The following is a 20,144-nucleotide window of genomic DNA, read 5'->3' as shown; positions in this document are numbered from 1 at the left end:
CATAATCATCTCTTAAAACTTAATACCAAGGCTTTCTTGAAATTAACCTTAGCTGTAAGTATAGTTCTGGCAGTACTTCCAGCTCTTGCAGAAAATCATAAAGGCTCTAATTTTTCCTATCTGATAATGGAAACTTTGGCCTGTATTGTAATTTGTCTGCAAAGGCTTCATTCAGGAAGTACAGGGGTTTTTCCTTCAAATCATGCAGCACATTAATTTCTTTTTCTTATTTTATTTTGGGATGACTTGCATCTTCATAATTAAAGAAAGAAAAAGCCCTGAGACCCAAGACTGTCTATTGTAAGTATAACACTTTATTCTTTCCAGCCTCTTAGTATGGATATTGCTTGGGGGTTTTAATGTGTTGCTTTTCCAGTAGTTCAGTTATTTGCATTTGCCAGATCTGTCTGTAGCTGTATTTTTCTTTATATGCTGAACAATCTCCTGAGATACTTATCTAATGAACAATTGAATAAAGAAATGTTTTAGAGCATGAAGCTTCAATTATGCCTTTCCACATCTAAATATTTGTATATCTATTTAGCAGAGGGATGGATAGTCAGTACTTGTTTCTTACCTTCCCAGGCTAAACTGTCTTCCACTTGCTTGTCAGCTTCGTGCACTCACTGCTAAGCTTCAGGCAGTATACTAAGCACCTACGCGGGTAGGCTAACATAGCACTGTTGCAGCCGCTGCTCTACCTGTGCTGAATTTGCCTAGCTGCATCACAGGAATGTTATGCCTTTCTTTATTGTAGTGTGGACTTGGAGTAGCAAAGACCTATTGAATGTAAACTGAGTTGTTGGGGTATCTCATCCCCGTAAGCTGAGAACATGCATCCAGACTGTCATGTGCCCATGGGAAATAAGAGTAATGGTAAGAGACTTGGAACTTGGGATATAACTTGCTCACAGTGGACATGGAATGATGTAAAAACACTGATGTACAAGATTTTGAAAGCACTGCAAGCAAGAGAACACTGGTGTACATGGGAGTACTGGCTTGAAAACAATTTGAAGATTATAAAGCAAGAGGGACTTACTGTCAGTCATCACAAGAAATGAGCCTCTCATTTCTAGTTTGTATTTTCAGCGTGTTCTTCTAAGAAACAAGGCTTACAGAAACACATTCTGGCTTTGTTTGCTGCCCAGTATCTCTTGAACCAGGTTAATCAAGGGTTCCTGAAAATGCATGTCTGCACAGAGAAGAGTGATGTCAGTCTTCTACTGAGGGAAGTGTTGCAGGCTGAGCTCACCACCTGCACCCTGAAGAATCAACACAGGAGAACAACACAAAAAACACCGGTCAGAGTCTATTTTCTAAGAGACTGGGCTTCATTAGCTGCTCTGGTGGCTTGGTGCTGAAAACAGGATATCAGTGCAAGACATCATTCAAGTGTGTGAGCAATTATGAGACATTCTGCCCCAGCAGATGTGAGCACTGCGTGCAGATCTTCAGTTTTTAGAAATACTGGTGATACAGCTCCTTTTCAGAACTACAAAAGTTCTGAAAGCACACGAGGGCTCTTCAGTGGATATGAGCAGTCTAGAATTGTTTCTATACCTCAGCAGCAACAGATTTGTTTGGCCACAGGCCAATGGTTCTAGTCAAAAATGGGTTCCTACACCTATTTTGGTATTCCTCATTAGAAATGGTCATTAAAAGTAGTACCACTGAATGTAATCTTGCAAACTTGATTCTCGAAGAGGTTCCTGCTTCAAGACCATAACATCGTGTTTTGGAGGAGTGGTGCAAAGAGTGCATGGGACAAATTGAGATTTGAAAGCAAGGACAGAAGGAGTGGCAGCAAGACAGTAGAGAAGGAAGACAGTAGAAAGAGTGGTGGAATACAAGAGTCTGTTGCAAGGACCTATGGCTTTAGAAAATGATACTGCTACATGTGCTGCAAGCTCAGCATTCCAGGGAAGTTTCAGGGTAAGAACATACGGTCATTACAACCACTGCATTCCCAGAAATGTCACAGGTCAAAATCTTATGACTGTCTTGTGGAACTGGAAGAGAGGTTCAAGTTCCTGATTATTAAAGAGGAGAATCTTGATGTGAAACTTTGGTAAACAAGCTAGAGTTAAATTTTGGAGGAGTCCCAGCATCGCAGGATACTGCATGGCAGAAGCCTTGTAAGTTGTTTTATTTCATCCAGAAGGTTCTGAATCTCAGTGATCATGTCGAAGCTACCGACATATTTTTACTTTTAATATGAAATCAATAGTATGAATACTCATGTCTCCCTATTCTGCTTTATCCATCTTGAATTCTACTTCACTGAAGATCCAGACATGGGAAGCCAACTTGTAAGCCATCGTCATGGTTTACTTGTCCAAAGAAGGCCAAAAAGTAGCTTTGTGAAGCTTAATTTTATGTTTCAGGGGTGTGTGGTTTTGTTTGTTTTTTGTGTGTTGGGGATGGGATGGGAAGGTTGGGTTTTTGTTTAAGGTAGAAAAGCTTTCCACTTGAGGAACTTTTCAAAGATGGCAATCCAGTTTTGATGCTGGGGACCACAGTGCACAATTATTTAAAATGTCTGTGGGAGAGTTTGAGAAGTTTTGTACATATCATCAGTGACAGTTATCCCTTGTGAGTCGCTAGATCCAGGAAATCCATTGGTGTTCTGTCAGTGAGATATAAGAATAAACTCCGAATATGCTTGGCTTTTTTCATTTTAAATAACTTTGCAGACATGTAGTAAGCATGAACAAATGTGTACAGTTTGTTTATGGAATTATGTAGTATTTTGAATAAGCATGGATATTAATTTACATGTGCTGTGTAAAATATGAGTCCTGTGTGACATCAGGATATAAACTCATGGGTTGCTCTTATTGCTGTTGGGTCTCTGGTGCTATTCTAATGTTTGTGTTATCAAACACTCCAGTGAAAGTGAAATGTGGCAGCATGTTCACGGTGGAGTTTGAAGGACCAGGTGTAAAAAGGCATGGATATTGTCCAAGTAAAGGATGAGTTTTCTTGGAAATCACTTAGGGCAAAATCTGACAGGTATCTGAAATGTGCACTGTACAAAGAAGAGTGGGTACTTCAGAAGATGAAGTTTGGCATACTTAAAACATACTACAACAGCATAAGCAATTTCTTCCTTGCTGTGGAATTTAAAAAAATTTCCTTTCTCATCAGGGAGAGCAAGACCAGTACTGGTATCATTCACAAACCAAAATTACAAAAACAAAAAACCCACAATTATTTGGATGCTGAGTATTTCCAGCAGTGGGGAGCGTGACTAACCTGACTGTTTAACTGTACAATCTCGTTGCCTTTAAAGTCAGTGAAGTCAGGAAATGAGTCTGTTTACAGATGCTTGTGGTTGGAGAAGTACCACTTTCTTGTAAGAAGGACATCTGGATATCATTCAAATTTCCATATGGCAAAGCTATCAACAAATTATTTTTGTGGCGACAAGAACTTGGTTTCTGGTTGTGTTTTTTCTGCCTGCTCTCAAGAAGTTTAGAAGACAGTCTCAACGGATGATGTGGGAAGGGAAGATACTGAAGTCTTAAGACTTCACTAAGTTAAATCAAAGTACATGAAGTTCAGTTGTGATTTTTTTCATACAGCAGTAATTGAACAGATGGAAGGCTTCTTTTAGCTCTAGTTGAGGCAGTTGCACTTCTATGTTCAGGCATCAGGAAGGAGATTAAGCATTTCTTTCAGCAGTGGAAAACTGATCCCAATCAACACTTCAGCTTTGTGATTATAAGATTTTATTTTCTTAAATATGCCTCTCCATACTCAGTATCTGCCAAGCATTAATTAGTATATGTAAGCTTTTACGGTGTAAAACTACTGCTAAATTTTCAAAGGAAGGGAACCTGGAAGTTCTTTTCTGAGTTCAGACCAGAACAGAAAATGCTTCAGAAGTTGTCAGAATAATCGAAGTGCTAAGGTTGAACGCTAGCCCAGCTTTATCACCTCTTGGAGTTTCCCCCTGTACAATGCAGTATAGACTCTGTGCACTTCACCTATTTTTTTCAAAAGTGAGTCTGTTGTGCCGAGTCTGCTACATTGTTGTTGGTGAGTAGTTGAATTGGCAATATCTGAAACTGTCCTTAAGTTTTGAGACATAGCACTTCTATTTCTGGCAGTTAAAATGAATGTGTGTGCAATACAAATGCAGGAATAGATGCAAAAGGTGGAGTTCAAAGAAATGTATTCAGGGCCTTGTCATTAAATATTGATTAAGTATTGAAATGAGAAGTGTTCTGGTTGTTTTGTTCATATAGATTACTAGTATCTGGAAAACATCTAAAAATTCCTATTCGGAAGGGATTTCCTGAGGCTATTGAAATTAACTTCCTGACTGAAGTAGGACTACTGCCAGTGCTGGAGAATCAGCCCTTGCTTATTGAAGCTTTGAACATCTCCAAGGACAGAGCCCTCTACCTCTGTTTAATCAGTCTGTATTTGCCGCCCTCCCTTAAAGAAGAATTTTATCCTAACAAAATAAATCTCAGCCTCCTAAGCACCTATTTATTATGCCTTTGCCACCTCCCCAAAGAATACATGAACATCAGTTACAAAGATGAGTCTAACCTCTAGATCTGCTGCCCTTCCCCTAGACCCTCTTTTTTTTCCACATTGCACTATAAATGGGAGAGGCATGAAACCAGACATCCTCACAAGTACCAAATGCAGGAGGATAAATTACCCAGAAGTTTGCTGCCTGTGCAGGCTTCCAGTAGGAGGTTTGCCTTGTTTATAACAGGCTTGCTTTTGGCCACTATTTAACTTAACATCCATCATAAGTGTCAGGTTCTTCTCAACTGCTCAGCCTGTGCTTGTGAGTGGGGTTACTTCAGCTGTAGAACTATGTATTTCTTACATTAAAGTTTCTTTAAGGCTCAGTGCACCCAAGATCCTGCTCAACTAAATCTTTGAAATCTTTGACATCAGTTGTATTCCATGAATCCATCTTGTCTGTGAACTTGCTGAGGGTTTTCTGTGCATCATCAACTGGGTTACTGATGAAGAGGTTAATTGTTATGAGCCCTGGAATTGGTCCCTGGGCTACACCGCAGCTTACTGGACACCAGGAAGAGGCTGGGCTGTTGCTCATTGTCCTTTGATCCCGGCAGTCCAGCTGATTTTCAGCTCATTTGTCAGCCTGATATGCTTTAAGGGAAAATATTACTGTGTTGTGGTTTTGAGATATTTAAGAAATAACCCTTCGCTACTAGAATTGTAAAGTCAGGGAGCTTGTACACATCAAGCTTAAATGCTAGTATCTAAAACTAGTGTCACCACATGGGAGAGCATCTTCAGGATTATAACTGCTTTTGTGAAACTGTTAGCAGACATTATTCTAACTGCCTGCAAATGTTTGAAAACAAGGAAAGAAAAAATACGTGCTGTTATCTTTGGCGATAGTAGGAGCTACAACTGACTTTTAACTTGACCGTATGTGTAAGCCTCAGCCACATTATGGCAAACTGCACTGTGAGCTGCTTCTGGCACAATTCTCTGCAAACACAATATGTTCCTGGAAGTAAACAAATTAAAGTGTGACAAAATCTTACTGCACAGGTGCCCGTTTGTGTTGTTTGGTGTTTGGCCATGTTGTCAGACTGCAGATGCTGGACCTGGAATCTAACTCAGACTGTGTGTGTTAATGAACAACTCTGGAAATAAGTAGTTTTCATACTTGTAAAGTATCTGTAGATACTTTTATTTATGCTACCACGGTCTTTGAAGCTTTTTACTGAAAAAAGTAGATAACTTCTGAGAAATCAGAGGCCGCATTTACTTATATCTCTCCCTTATGTTAATATTGCGTAGCTGTTTGCAGAATATTTGCAGCTTTGATCTGATACAGTTTAGATATGCATCTATTCACTGCTAATCTTATGCAGAAAGAGGAAGAAACCAGTGCTGTATACAAGATATTTACTAAAAGGATGGAAAATATTTTCACTTCAAAAATAGGAATTGCATGAGCAAATATGTAGTCTAATTTTCATGTTTTTTTAAGCTTAACATAACTTTCAGATTTTCCAATAAATGAATACTGCTCTATCAGTTTGTTTTAATCTTGGATGTCACAATTTCCAAAATGCTGAAAGCATCATTAAAGCTCACCTGGGGTATGACTGTGTATGGATTTGAGGGAGAGAGGGGCAAGGGAATAGTTACAAATGAAGGAGATAGAATCATCTTTACAGAAGCATGTTTAAACACTCACCCTGAAACTGAGTGGTTAAGAATATACACAGATACCTACGTAAAAGACACTACTGTTCTGCATAAAATTTAATGACCTAGGGCTGTGCCAAGGCTCTAAACCTTTAGGTAATGATTTGTCTATCAGGCACCAATGCCACTGGACCTGCTGTTGCAGACAATAATGAATAGCTAAAATAACTAGACTGTATGAAAAGCAATTAAAAATGAAATAAAAATCGAGTACTCTACGCTTCTGTGATACTCACCTGTGTGTTTGGTACATTGTATTAGTGGGGAAGGTGAATGGAAAAGAAGGCTTTTTCTTGCGTAGAGGAATAAAGTTAAAGAAGGGAAGCGTACCAAGGTGAAATACTGTTACCACTGAGCCTATATTAAGCTTGCACAATGAAGATAACTGCTCAGTTCTTTACTGTGTTTGGACGATCTACTGTGTACTTAATAAAAGTATGTGAGAAGAAGCGATCTGACTGTCAAACTGTCATCTTAGGTCCTCCAGCTCCAGTCCGAACTCCGATGAAGTATGAAACACAGAGACCAGGTAGCTGAATATAAATAAGCTAACCTCCTTTTTAAATACACCTCTGAAATTGATAGTTTTATTTTAATGATGATCAAAGCTTTTTGTTGATGATGGTTTACTAAGAAACAATACAAGTTGTGAAACACTTGAACCATTGCTTTTCTTTGTGTGAGGTTTAATTTATTTAAGGAAAGTTCTTAGGAGGATATGAAGTTACAGATATTTTCACTGAAAGACTTTCAAACTTGAGACAGCAGTGTTTTTTCCTGATTATCTGACACCAGTCTAATGTTTTTTAGTTCATGAAGTTTTCAACTGAAAATTTTGTAGCGTGCGTGTGTGCGCACATAATACAGTGAAAGTTTAGCAGAACAAAAGCACGTAAAACAAGAACAGTATGGGCTGTCTCTTATCACGATAATACTAAGACAATATCTAGTTGCATGTTGGGAAGCAAGAAGAAAACAGCCGCTACCTTTTAAAGGCCTTTAATTTTTTTCAACCTCACTCTTTCCAGATTTAGCCCAAAAGATCACGTGTCAATCACTGAGAGCTACTACACAGGCACAGGGTTATATTTTAGCTCTAATGCATTGAAGACTTGTTAAAAATCTGTCTATAGAGACCCACTACATGGCACCAACTTGTTACATGGCGACTTTGTCACACTATGCTGCTGCTGCATATCATGTCAGGCAAAAAAAACAAACCACAAAAATAAAACTTTTAACAAGACTTGTAAAAAAAATTTTGGTGGATTTGGGCCATGCTTATCCTGTGCCAGGAGGTGTTCCATGAGGTGTTTTCTACCACAGTTATGACAGATATTCCATATAAATGAAGTGCTGGCACTATGTGAAGTATTCTTTTTTGTGTGCAGCTCTAGCATTTGACCTGATTGTAGTAAAAACTTGTTCCTACTGGAATGGCATAAATTCGATGTCCTCATGAAGTGTTTTTTTTTCTTTTTAAACCATAACCTGGTATCCTAGGACAGAAGTCAATACTGTATTGTTTGGTGCCTGTTATATTTCCACTTCTGTTTGCTCAGGTTTGAAGAAACTAGCAGTGTTTATGACTTCTCAGGAAAACTTCTCAGGAAATTCACTAGTAGGCTAAAATACAGGCGTATGCAGTTAGGAAGATGAGTTCTATTTCCTTTTTTCTCAGATTAAAAACACGTATTTTAACACTTCAGTGTGTACTTTTATAATGGCTAAGACTTAAATACATTTAATGCCTCTGGTTTTGTGGTAGATGTAGATGTAGCTGGTGCTCTGAGCTGACTCTCTTAAAAGAGTTTAAAGACAGTGTAAAAACTAAGCAAATAAAACCCATTGAGGAGTGAGCTATACCCCGGTCTGAAACACTGCTGGTTCACGCTCAGGAGCATAATCACTGTGGTTGTGCAGCTTCTGGTCTGCCCAGGGAAGAAGAAGAGTTTGAGTTTGCCATATTAGCAAAGCTGATGTCTTCTTTGTTAGATTTTAGACAAGGTAATTCTTGAACTTCATTTCCAAACAAGCAGTCTGCATGAGCAATATGAGCACAAAATGGTTTTAGGGGTTGGTGTTTTTTTGTTTTTTTTTCCTTCTTTTTGGATAATTGACATGGTATGGGGCATGGTATGAACATAAACTTGGGGACGTTTCATCAGTAAATTGGAATCTCTTAGAAGGTCTCTTTTACTCCTTTGGTTCTCTTGAAGACATTAATTCCTTGTGTGTAAAAATGTTATGGAAAATGTAGTGCTGAAATCTTCTTGTGAGTGATTGAAATCTTCGCCATTTTGCTTGCACATTTCAGAGTACAAGTTAATTTTGTCCTCCTTAAGTCCCACTAGAAACTCCTTTAACATCATAGAAATTATGTGCAAGCTGTCTAATGTATTCGGTCATTTTAGTGTAATATTTCTTTATGTGTATTTTTTATCTCAGCGAAGAGAGGACTCACAAAGGACATAACCTGTCTGAAGGATTTTATGAATGATCCCAAAAGAGAAGAACCTCTAGTTGGTATGTTTTTGTTTGTTTTGTTTTCTAAATGGTATGTCTTTGCATTTGTGACCAAATAGCTTTCCTTTGTTTTGAAATAAAAAGTGATATTTTAAATATTGTTTCATTTTTTGTAACTGATGTTGGATAATTAATAGAATTTATCTCACACATTATACCTTTTAAAATTTAGCTTGTTATATGCGACCACTGTAAAGGCCACCTCTTCTGTACACCTTAATCATACGATAACTTGTTCCTGAAGGAACCGTCTCTATAAAGATGCTTTTCACAGAATGGTTGAGGTTGGAAGGAACCTCTGGAAGTCACATTGTCCACCCGCCCTGCTCAAGCAGGATCACCGAGCAGGTTGCCTAAGACTGTGTCCAGATGGCTTTGGAATAGCTCCAGGGATGGAGACTCCACAACTCCACAGAGAATCTGTTCCAGTACTCAGTCATGCTCATAGTGAAAAAGCGTTTCCTTACGTTCAGATGTCACCTCCCGTGTTTCAGTTTGTGCCCATTGCCTCTTGTCCTGTCACTGGGCACTGCTGTAAAGAGCCTGGCTGTCTTCTTTGCACTGTCCCTTCACATGTATTTATACACACTGAAGTTGACGCCTGGGCCTTCTCTTTTCCAGGCTGAACAGTCCCAGCTCTCTCAGCCTTTCTTCCTATGAGAGGTGCTCATGTCCCTTCATCATCTCTGCGCCGCTTTGCTGGATTCTCTCCAGTATGTCCATCTCTCTCTTGTAAGGGGGAGCCCAGAACTAGACACAGTACTCAATGTGTGGCATTACCAGTGCTGAATACAGAGGATAGACCTCTCCTGCTGGCAGCGCTCCTCATGCAGCCCAGGGTACTGTTTGCTTTCTTTGCCACAAGGCCGGCTCACTTTCAACTTGGTATCCCCCTGGGCCCTTTTTTTCAAAGCTACTTCAGCACATGCTGGGGCCTGGGGTTGTTCCTCCCCAGGTGCAGGTCTCTGCATGTCACGTTGTTGAATTGGAGTAAGTACCTGTGAGCCCATGTCTCCAGCCTTTTGAGGTCCCTGGATGGCAGCACAGCCATGTGGCTTATCAGCCACTGCTCTTGGTTTAGTGTCTGTAGGCTTGCTGAGAGTGCCCTCTGCCCCATCATCCAGGTCATTTATGAAGATGTTAAACAGGGTTGGACTGGTATTGAACCCTGGGGTTACTGGGGAGTTCATTTCTAGATACTGGCCTCCAACTAGACTTTGCTTGCTATGTGGTGATTCTTTGTGGTTTTTCATTTCATGGGATATACCTAAGTCTCTGTCCAGTGGGTTGTTTTTCCTTGCTGGCTTTGGAACTCCTGAAAGTAACAAGATTAAGGTTTGCTTTCTAATGACTAGATTAGGAGAGGATAAACCCTTAGGAGAGAATAAACAATGCTGATTGTCGGTGGCCTTAGTGGTGCTAGTACATAATGGTGGCCGAGCGAAATATGTTCCCTGATAAAGAGCTGAGTAAGAAATGCTGGTAATTTATTTTTGGAGTTAAGATTTAGCAGCAGAATGCAGTAGTGGGTCTGAGATAGAGTTAACTTTCTTCATAGCATCCTGTACGGTGCTGTTTTGGATTTGTAACTAAAACAGTGTTGATAACACAACGGTGCTTTAGTTTTGCTGAGCGCTGCACAGTATCAAGGCTGCTGCTTCTTCCCAGTCTGGGTCCCTGTCCCCTGTCCCTTGAGTAGGCAGGAGATGAACAAGAGACTGGGAGGGGACACACTCAGGACTGCGGACTCAAACTGGCCAAGGAGGATATTCTGTATCGTTTAATGCCATGTTCAGTGATAATAAATAGGGTAGAGGAGGAAGATGAAGGTTTTTTTTGGCTTCTAAGGTGGCCATTGTTCAAGGATTGGCTGGGCATTGGCCTGCTTGTAGGAAGGTGTTGAGTGACTGCTTTTGCTTGACTTTTTTTTTTTCCTCGCTTCCTCTCACCGCCTCTTTCTTTCACCTGTTAAACTGTCTTTTATCTTGACACACAAGTTTTCTTGCTTCTGCTCTTCCTATTTTCTCCTCCACCCTGCTGAGAGGTGTGGGGGGAAGTGAGCAAATATTTTTGTGTGGTGCTTGGCTGCCATCAACCCCTCACAAATATGGAGTATTGTAAATGAGGATAAGGGGGAACAGCTGCAGGTTTTGCCTATTAGTTTTAAGCTGCTTGGTACATTTAAGCTGTTCAGACTAAAACTTTTCATGCTAGGTATAATCATCAAACTTAGATTTTTCAATACTTCTAAGCCATAGTCTTTCAGTCATTTCTAGGAAAGAAATTAAGAAAATCTGTTTTATTTCCTGTTAATTCTTAAAAGTTTATGGAGTATTTTGGATAATGAAGGACCCAATTTTGTGAAGGGATTATTGTTCTTTCTGCATGCACTTTGTACTACTCAAATTATGTCCAAATTACATTTGACTAAGTAGTTTAAATGGAGTTTTTAAATACAGATGTTTGTGGCATTTCCTATCCTCATTCTCTTTTTGACTGACACTTCTCCATTAATTGTCTTACATGACTGTATTGAATGGAATGTTCTTTTTTGGTTTCTTAAAAATATTATGCGTGAAAAAGTAGGTGAATGAGGGTGTTGTTTCATTGAGCTTGCAAATCTGCTATAGACGATTTTTTTCCCCTTCAGAATAAAGCATTGTAAAGAGAGAAGTTTAACTGTTGTTGATAGTAAATCTGATTTTTGTGATCCTGAAGAAGTGTTGAAATTCAGAAAATGGAATGCTCTCTTTGTTATTTTTGGCTTTTAGTGAGCAATCTTGAAGAGAATACTTTTGTTTATAGTAGTCTATTGTAAGTATAGATGTTTGTAACTCTTGTTTTACAGGTTTAGAACATGTGGTTGAAATCAGATTTGAAGGAAGAAAAGAGCCTCATTATGAATGCAAGCTGTGTGGGTTTAATACAGAGATGGCACCCATGATAGAACATCTCAGTGGGTATAAACACAGAAGAGCTTACATAGTGAGTAATATATCCATGTTACATTTTGATCACAATTTCTCTAAGATGCTATTCTTTATATGAATACCTACATCAAGTTTGAAGTTTAAACCCCCATATGATAAGTCACTAATAATTGTATGATTGACTCTTTGTGAGTCTGATCAGCATGAATAGCTATAAAGCTGTGAGCTACTGAGGAAACGCGATCCAGGGGTACAAGTCTCTATCTGCTCAAAGTCTTTTCCTAAGTATTTTAATCTCATCCAAGATCAGGTTCTTGGGCATTGGTTCCCTCTCATTCCTCATTATGCCCATGGCATTATTGGATATTGCACAGAGGATCTTACCTTTCAGTAGTGAACTTCACATAGTATCTGAATTTATATGATTTTAACATTAACCTTTACCTAGTGGTGCTACCAAAACAAAACTACTTCCTAATGTTCAAAACAATGTTTGCTAGTTTTTGAAAGCTTGTTCAAAAAGTGAAATGTGACAACTTTTTAATATTAAATTAATTTTGGTGTTGCTCATCTAAAGCTGTTTTTGTCAACAGTCTAAAGAATTTCCAGATAAAATGAAGAGAAAGACAACAGATGTAAAAGAATGCAAAGTCTCATTTCTCAGAAGAGTAGCAGGAGAGCTAGAGAAGACTGAAGGATTAAAAATGTATAAGGTAGTTGGAAGTAAATGTAAAGTATCCAATAATGTATATTTTATCAGTGCATTTATGTTTGACCTAGTAAGTTAAAAGTACTGCTGACAAATAGTGCTAAATTTCTGTGTGCATCTAGGAAATGTAGTGTTAAATAGAACTAAGACTTAAGTTAAAGTCGCCATAAAAAATCCGGGGAAAAGAACAGTAGCATTGAAATTCCTGTTTAAAAAAAAAAAGTTGTGTATTTTTAAAAAGTTTTTTTTTTTGATAGAAAATGTCTTGGCAGAATCAAATGTTTCAGAGATTTTAGTGCTTTACTTTCAATGACTTAATTTATGCAACTTACATTTTCTGAAATGTATGCGAATTTTCTCTCAAATTTCATTTATATTGATAAGATTATATATAATCTATAAAATTATGGGCTATACTATACTAGGACAAATAAAAGTAGTTGTTCTGCCTCTAGAGGCAGGTGCAGTAGGGACTGTTGTTAAATAATTTTAATCAGAAAATCTAATATAAATCTATGTCTGTTTCCTAGATTGAAGGTTACATAAGACCAAGTACCTCACGTAAGTTTATGAATTACTTGAATATAATATATTTGACAACCAAAACCGGCCGAATTTGAATGAGTAGTTGAACTTGAAGGGTTTGACTGATTTAAAATATTAAACTTGTGTGTTATAGTACAAAATGTCTTGTTTTCAGAGATTTTCCAATTTTTGTGAATATGAAATGAGGAAAGGAAGGAATTGTCACACTTGCAATGTTTCTTAGACGTTTTTTTAACTGCTTGCTTCTGGAGGTATTTTAGATAACTACAGTAATTGCTAATGAAAGAATGAAAAAGTATGGAAACATAGTGTTTGATGGGTTTCTCTGAATAAGCCTTCTCCACCTCATTCCAGTAAAAAAGACGTAAAAATCAGCCCTGAATCACTGCTAAAAGTGGAAGTTATAGTTCTTTAGCAAGTTCATTGGAATGAGCAATGGAAACCAACCCCCCCCAACATAAAAACAGCATCCTCACTCCATACAGTATGTTTGGGTTATCTTTTGTTACTGTAGATGTGCAATGGTGCTTAATAGTGCCAACCTGAAGAAATTCTGTGTCTCTTTTGTGAAGGAGATGGACTGTGACCCAGTAATCTAGTCCAGTAATTCTCAGTTTAGAATAAACTTTATGAGTGAGTTCTAAAACCTCTAGAACTATTTGTGTTGTAATCACCAATCTGTACTGTTGGTCAGAATCCTGGCGTAGAGCTTTTTAGCAAGGTGTCCTGTAAGACCTACCTACCTTTCCGTGTGTGAATTTGGATGAATGTTGTTAACATCTTGTCTTTGTATGGGAATCTTATGGAAAGTGTGTTCCTTTTCTTCTTTATAATGTAGAAGGTGTAGTACTGAAAGTTCATCTTCTAGAATAATCTGTAAAGATTTTTAAAATTTCAGAGAAAAGATGATCCAGATTCCTAGTAATTGAGGGACAATATAGGTGATAATCATCTTTCAGGCAAGCAGGATTGTAACCTGAGGAAGGTGGTATGGACTTCATAGTATTTGACATCAGTGCCTATTGACTACTGTAAAACTGAAAAGAGGTGATCAGGTATCAAACCGAAACACCCAAAACAAACAGCAACAATAAAAAGTGATCCTACAGAATATGAAGAACTGCAGCAAACAGAGAAGAGTTAACTGGCTTAAGTGAGTGAAGTGTTGTGCTGTACAGTATTAGATTCTGCTTTGGTTAGGTGATAAAGACAACATCAAGTTCTTTCCAAAATAAAACCGCTCTACTTATTTAGAAGGGAATCATGCTTACTGGTTTAACACGTCTGTGTGTTTAGAGTAGATTGTATTGTTGGAGAATGACTTCCAGCTTCAAAGCTCCCTTCTACCAGCAAGAGTGAGTTTGAGGATGTAATTAGGAGATGCCATCTGGTGGCATGTACTACTTTGTCAGTGACAAAACAGACATTAACACCAAATTTTGGCAGCTGCAGAGATCATATGCAAAACCAAGATACTGTTATATATATATATATATATATTATATATATATGAGATGCCTTGGAAGGATTGGTTTGTTGCTTTTCTTCAATTAAAATTTTCTTTATTTTCTAAAGAAAGATGATCTGTATTTTGTCTTGAGCTTCAAATTAAAAATTATATCATGTTAAGGTAATTCCAGTAATCAGTTACTCAAAGTAAAGAGTTGATGAGCCTGAAAGCCTTATAACGTTCTTTTAAGAAGTATGAGGGTATGCGTAAGCACAATGTGGTACTATAGCACATGAATTTCTGATCTAATTTAATCTCTGAAATCTGCCTGCATCAATTTTTTTCGTTCTAAAAACTACTATTACTGCTACTACAGAATACAGCTGGAAACTGGAAAGAAATCCACAGATTTATTAAGTTATTGCGTACTTGAAATTAGAGCAGATAACTGGAGAAGCTTGTCTGTATCTTCAGTGGGGAAGTGATAACTCCATGCGTCAGTACAGGATAGGAAATGACAGACTGCAGTCAGCTAAAAAGGTGTCGGTGGCTGTGGTGGATGCCAAGCTGAATATGAGCCAACAGAACGCTCTCATTTCACGTAAGGCAAATGTCATGTTGTGACACTTCAGGTGGGCACAGGCAGCAGACTGGTGAACGTTCATATTCCCCACTATTTGATACTGGTAAGGCCAAACTTAGAATACTGCATCTAGTTTTGTTCCTTCTGCTTCAAGGGGAAGATGGAGAAATTGGAGAGGAGGGCTGTGGAGATACTCGGGTCAGAGCATGTACCTAGGACAAGGATTAGAGGCTTGTCTAGATGCGAAAGAGGAGGGTAAGGGCTGATCTGGTAACTGCCCTTCAAGTATGTGTAGATTGCTCCAAAGATGACAAAGTGGTTGGTAACTACAGGCAATGTAACAAGATTGCAGCCACAAGTGGCATTTTGAGAGGCTTTAGGAAAAATTTCTTTCCTAGAGGGCAGTACAACACTGGAACATATTATCCATAGGCAGATCATAGAATAACACAGTTTAAAATCCTCAGGGGAATGAGGAAGCCAAGTACCAGGCTACTGACTGTGGGCTTCAGGAGAAGAGACTTCATCTTCTTCAGAAAACTGATCCAGGATCCCTTGAGAGGCTGCCTGGAAAGGAAAAGACACCTAAAAGAGATAATCAGTCTTCAAGGAGAACCTTCTTAAGGAAAAGAGATGATCCATTCTGCTCTGTGAGAATATAGAGAGGCATAACAGGTGGCTGGTGTGGTTGAACAGAGAACTCCTAACTGATATTAAATGCTAAGAGGAAGCACACAGAATCAGAGGCAGGCTGACACGAAGAACTGTATAGGCATTCCAGATGAGTTTGGGGTGGAATTAAGAAGGCAAAGCTTGTTTGGTGGTGAAAGGAATCTGAAGGTCAAAAGGAAGGCTTCTGCAGGTCTGATAGCAGCAAAAGATGTGGCCTGCTCTGAACAGAGCAAGTAACCTAGCGTTAAAGAACATGGAAAAGGCTTAGTTAGTTATTGCTTTCTTTGTCTTTGTCTTTACTGACAAAGTCTGCTCTCAGGGCTTTGTGCATAGTTGTAAAGCCTAGGGGACAATGGCATTACCCACTGTAGAGAAGGGTCACTTTAGGGAATGGCAGATTGAGCACGTGCAAGTCCACGGGACAAAATGGGGTACTTCTGGTGTTGGGGGAGCTGCTGTCCAAAGTCTCTGAGGTTGTGGTGATCAGAGGAGTTCTTTGGTGATCTGAAAAAAAACAAACGTGCTTAGCTTCAAAAGTAAAGTGTGTGGCTACAGGCTGACCCAGACCGTCTAAAAATTATTGGGCAGGTCCTTATGGACACCATTTACTGGTGTGTGAAGGTCAAGAAGGTGACTGGGAACAACCAGTGTGGATTTACCAAGGAGAAACCGGGCTTGACCAACCTGATTGCCTTTTGCAATGGCATGGGCTGGCTCTGTGGACACGGAAGGAGGGATGGATTTCATTTTAACTTCAGCAAAGCTCTCAAAACAGTCTCACTTAGTGTTCTTGTAGCCAAATTGAGGAGATACAGTAAGACTACTACACCATGGATAAAAGGTGTCTGAATGGTTGGATTCAGAAAGCGGTTGTCAGTGATTTTAAGTGTGCTGGTTGCTTACTAGTGGCACTCCTCAGTGGCTGATCCTGGTGTCAGCAGTGTTTAACATGCTCATTAACAACCTGGATAATGGGATAGAATATACCATTGCCAAATTTGCAGGTGACATCAAACTGAGGGGAATGCCTGGTATGTGGTAGAGCAAAGCTGCCGTTCAGAGGGATCTCAACAACCTGGTGAAATGGGCTGTCAGAAACCAATTACATGTGAAGTCTTACATTGGGGGTGGAGCAACACCCTGCTGGATACAAACTGGATGCTGTTGGGCTAGGGAGCAGATCTTAAGAACCTGCAGGGTTTGATGTACAGCGATATGAACACAGATCAGCAATGCACTCGGGATGTAATGAAGGCTAACAGCATACTGGACTGCGTTAGCAGGAGTGTAGGCAGCAGACTGAGGGAAGTGTTTATTCCCTTCTTCTCAGAACTCATTAAAGCCACTTCTGGAACAGTGTCATGTAGACATGAGAAATTTTGGTGAATTTTTGGTGAAACAGTCAGCAGAAGACTCACCAGCTACAAAGATCATGCAAGGACTGGTTCATATAATGTGGAGAACAGCTTCAGGGAACTGGATTTGATTAACTTAGAGAAGGCAGCAGCTAAGGATGTGATCTAATTACTGTCTTCTGCTTCCAAAATATGGCTACAGAGAAAAAGCCAGACTTGAAGGCACACAGGGAAAGAACAAATGTCAATATTCACAAGTTGCAATGAAGGCAATGATTCCATGATTCTTGCTTCACTGGATATCTTCTATGAAATGGTGGCAGACTTTTTTGCTCCTGAAGTTCAGAAAGCTTTGGGGACCTACAGTGCAACTAGTTGTAACTCATCAGCATTTGTTCAACAACAGGTGGTCAAAAGACAGGAACATGAGTCTTTCAGCTACGTATTTTAGGGGCAAATATGTCATTTGTCTTGAGAATTATAACTTGTCCTGTTGCTTATCCTGGAACACCTTAAGAAATGCAAAGTTACGTACGATGCAGTAGCTGACTCTCTGAGGCACAGCTACTGTCTTAAACAGATTACCTAGTTTTCTTTCCCTCCTTCCTCATCCTTATAGACTGTACTGGCAAGAAAGATTATTAGTCCTTTAAAACGCTGCAGCCACTCTAGGGACAATAACAGTTTGGTTTGTGTAATGCTTTTATTGCAGTAATATGGTGGAAACCCTATGATGGTGCTAATGATTCTTTTTAATTTTCTAGCCCCATCAAAGAAGAAAGCAAGGTGAGAATACAACCTCCACAGGGGGAACCGAAAGGGATTTTTTTAACGAGATCACTTTACTTACTAACTAGATCTGTAACAAACTTTGTCACATATGGGGAAAATGTAGCGTTTTTCCACTGTAGTTCTTCATCTTGTGTAAATTGTTGCTTTCTGTCTGTGAGGAAGTAACCTGAAATAAAATTCGATATTCAGTTTATAAGTAGCTATGACTTTAGAAATATTGTACTGGTTATGCAGTTCAATAACTGTCTGATGTACTCATGCACAAAGACATTGCAATTCAAACGTCAAGGTGTTATCACTTTCTCTGGGATGACATTGCCTAAGTTGTAGAAAAGGCACCCCTGTTCATAAAGGAAGGAAAAAAACACCACCATTACTTAAGTCACCTCCTTTAGCTGATGTGTAAAGTTCGTCAGTACTACTGTTGTTTTCTGAGATCCAGAGTAAAGACCTTTAAGAAATAAAATACTTTAGATATGCTATAGGAAAATATATCATGCATTGGTAAGTTAGATAAATTTGGAAATGTAAATATTTTGATCCTAGATACAAAAAGGAAGCTTAACTTTTTAGTAATCTTTAGAATGCATCTTAATATTTCTTTCTTTTTAAGGTGGGAAGATGATCATAAGCATGAGGTATGTAGAGGTAGTAATTCAGCAAGTGCCTTGTATTCTAGCAGTTTTTTTATACTTGCTTTGCCTTTTTTTTTTTTGTTTTCTGAAAAGCTTTTTCTCTTTGGCTTCATTTGCCTTTTTATTAATATTAGCCCAGAAGCAAAATAACTGACCTAACGACTGGAGTTTTGTGTTCATCACAGCACAAGGGAAATTAATACCATACACCAGGATGCTGACCCACCTTAGCTCACATAATTACTGTTTAAAATCACAGAGTCTGAAGCCCAGTGTCTGTAAGCCAAATCTCCCAAGCTATGCTGCAGTCTCCACTGCCATGCCCCTCTTCAGATCAGAGGTGTTCTATGCTGAAGGTTTGGTTGTTCTATACTGAAGATTTATCATCTTTTTTTTTTTTTTTTCTAATTCAGAGGTTAAACCCTAAACTCTCTAGTGCCTCTCTTAAGCAGCACTGGGCTGTTGAGGCCTAATGTTGCACGTTTGCAGCTGTGACCTAAAAGTACTATCTTTCATTTGGGTTGACTTTTGTTGTAAACCTTCTTGTTTTGTACAAGATGGTGCAACAAACACTGTAGAGTTCAATCTTGTAATTTTTTTCTTCCCCAATCCCACAGAATGATCCTGTTCGGAAGCAGAAAGCTTTAGAGTTCTTGGTACGTATATAGAATAAGAATGTGGTAAGTCTGAACAGTTGCGGAGTTTCACTTGTGTGAAGCAGTGAATATTGTGAAGGAGCCGTTGATTAGTGCTCAAACTCATCTGACCACAACATTAATTTCTAAGGTACATTTTCGTGGACTTTGCTCTTTGAAAAGGTAGTGAAGCTGTAGCTTAACGTTGGCTGAGAACAGCATGCGGGATTAAATCTGAGCTCTCCCTCTGTTCCCTCTTCCCTTTGCTGAGGAGCCACGCTGACAATCAGCATTAGCAGTGCTGATGTTGCTCACGTGCTGTTGGCTGCCCGTATCTACCTCCTAGGGTTGGTGATATGCTGAAGGACCCGAGCCAGCCGGTTCTTGCTGCCTGTGGTGCTGTGGCTAGTGCTGCTGCAGCAGAACTGGACAGCCAAGTGAAACTGGATTATACTAGAGCACAGTTGTTGTTGGGGTGGAGAAGTTTTATCTGTTCAGTTGCTGTTGTCAGTGGCATAATAAACCTTGCTTTGCCTTTTAGGTTTATGTTGTGGAAATATCTGACCATGTGTCTTTGCCTTTTTATTCCATGAAAGTCGTCTTCTCTTGAATACTGTACCTAAGGCAATTAATTGCAAGATTTCATTTCGAGTCTGAATTGCTTGTTTCTGCTCTGAAATCACAAGTAGACTGTTGTGAGATGTGTGCTTCACTACTGTCTGAAGAGCGTTTTTTCTCTTTCAGCCCTTTTTTTTTTTTATCTTTTAGTCTGTGGTTACTTATGACTTTAGGAAGAGGTATAGAAAAAACAATGTAGGGATAATCAGTAAACTACCAAAAATGCTTGGTATACAGTTACTGGCTTATGTCTAATGGAGAGGTATCACATCTATTCCTTGTGGCATAAGACTACCTATGTTCTTGTAACTTTCTGTAATCAATTATCAAAACGTACAACTTCATATACTTACTAATCCTTCTGATTGGACATTAAAAACACAGGTAAACATAGCTGTTCTGTGCTTTATATAGTTATATCAATATATTTTGATATCTTTGGTTCCCAAAATTATACATAGGAAAATCATAGTA

The 20,144-nt window shown here is 38.9% G+C and overlaps 1 protein-coding gene across 1 annotated transcript in view; it reads left to right on the top strand.

The window, feature by feature from the left end:
- LOC308189366 (uncharacterized protein) overlaps positions 1–20,144 on the top strand; it is a 39,180-nt gene that overhangs the window by 6,896 nt on the left and 12,140 nt on the right. Inside the window, exons 4-12 of the mRNA XM_080579338.1 lie at positions 267–300; positions 6,698–6,748; positions 8,668–8,745; positions 11,594–11,730; positions 12,269–12,388; positions 12,915–12,945; positions 17,755–17,776; positions 18,396–18,420; positions 19,035–19,073. Coding sequence (XP_080435464.1) covers positions 267–300; positions 6,698–6,748; positions 8,668–8,745; positions 11,594–11,730; positions 12,269–12,388; positions 12,915–12,945; positions 17,755–17,776; positions 18,396–18,420; positions 19,035–19,073 — 537 coding nt within the window. The remainder of the gene's footprint in view (positions 1–266; positions 301–6,697; positions 6,749–8,667; positions 8,746–11,593; positions 11,731–12,268; positions 12,389–12,914; positions 12,946–17,754; positions 17,777–18,395; positions 18,421–19,034; positions 19,074–20,144) is intronic.

Source organism: Anser brachyrhynchus (genome assembly GCF_964034855.1).
Source record: "Anser brachyrhynchus genome assembly, chromosome: 2".
NCBI classification, from domain to species: domain Eukaryota; kingdom Metazoa; phylum Chordata; class Aves; order Anseriformes; family Anatidae; genus Anser; species Anser brachyrhynchus.
This window is presented reverse-complemented; position numbering and strand designations above follow the sequence as displayed.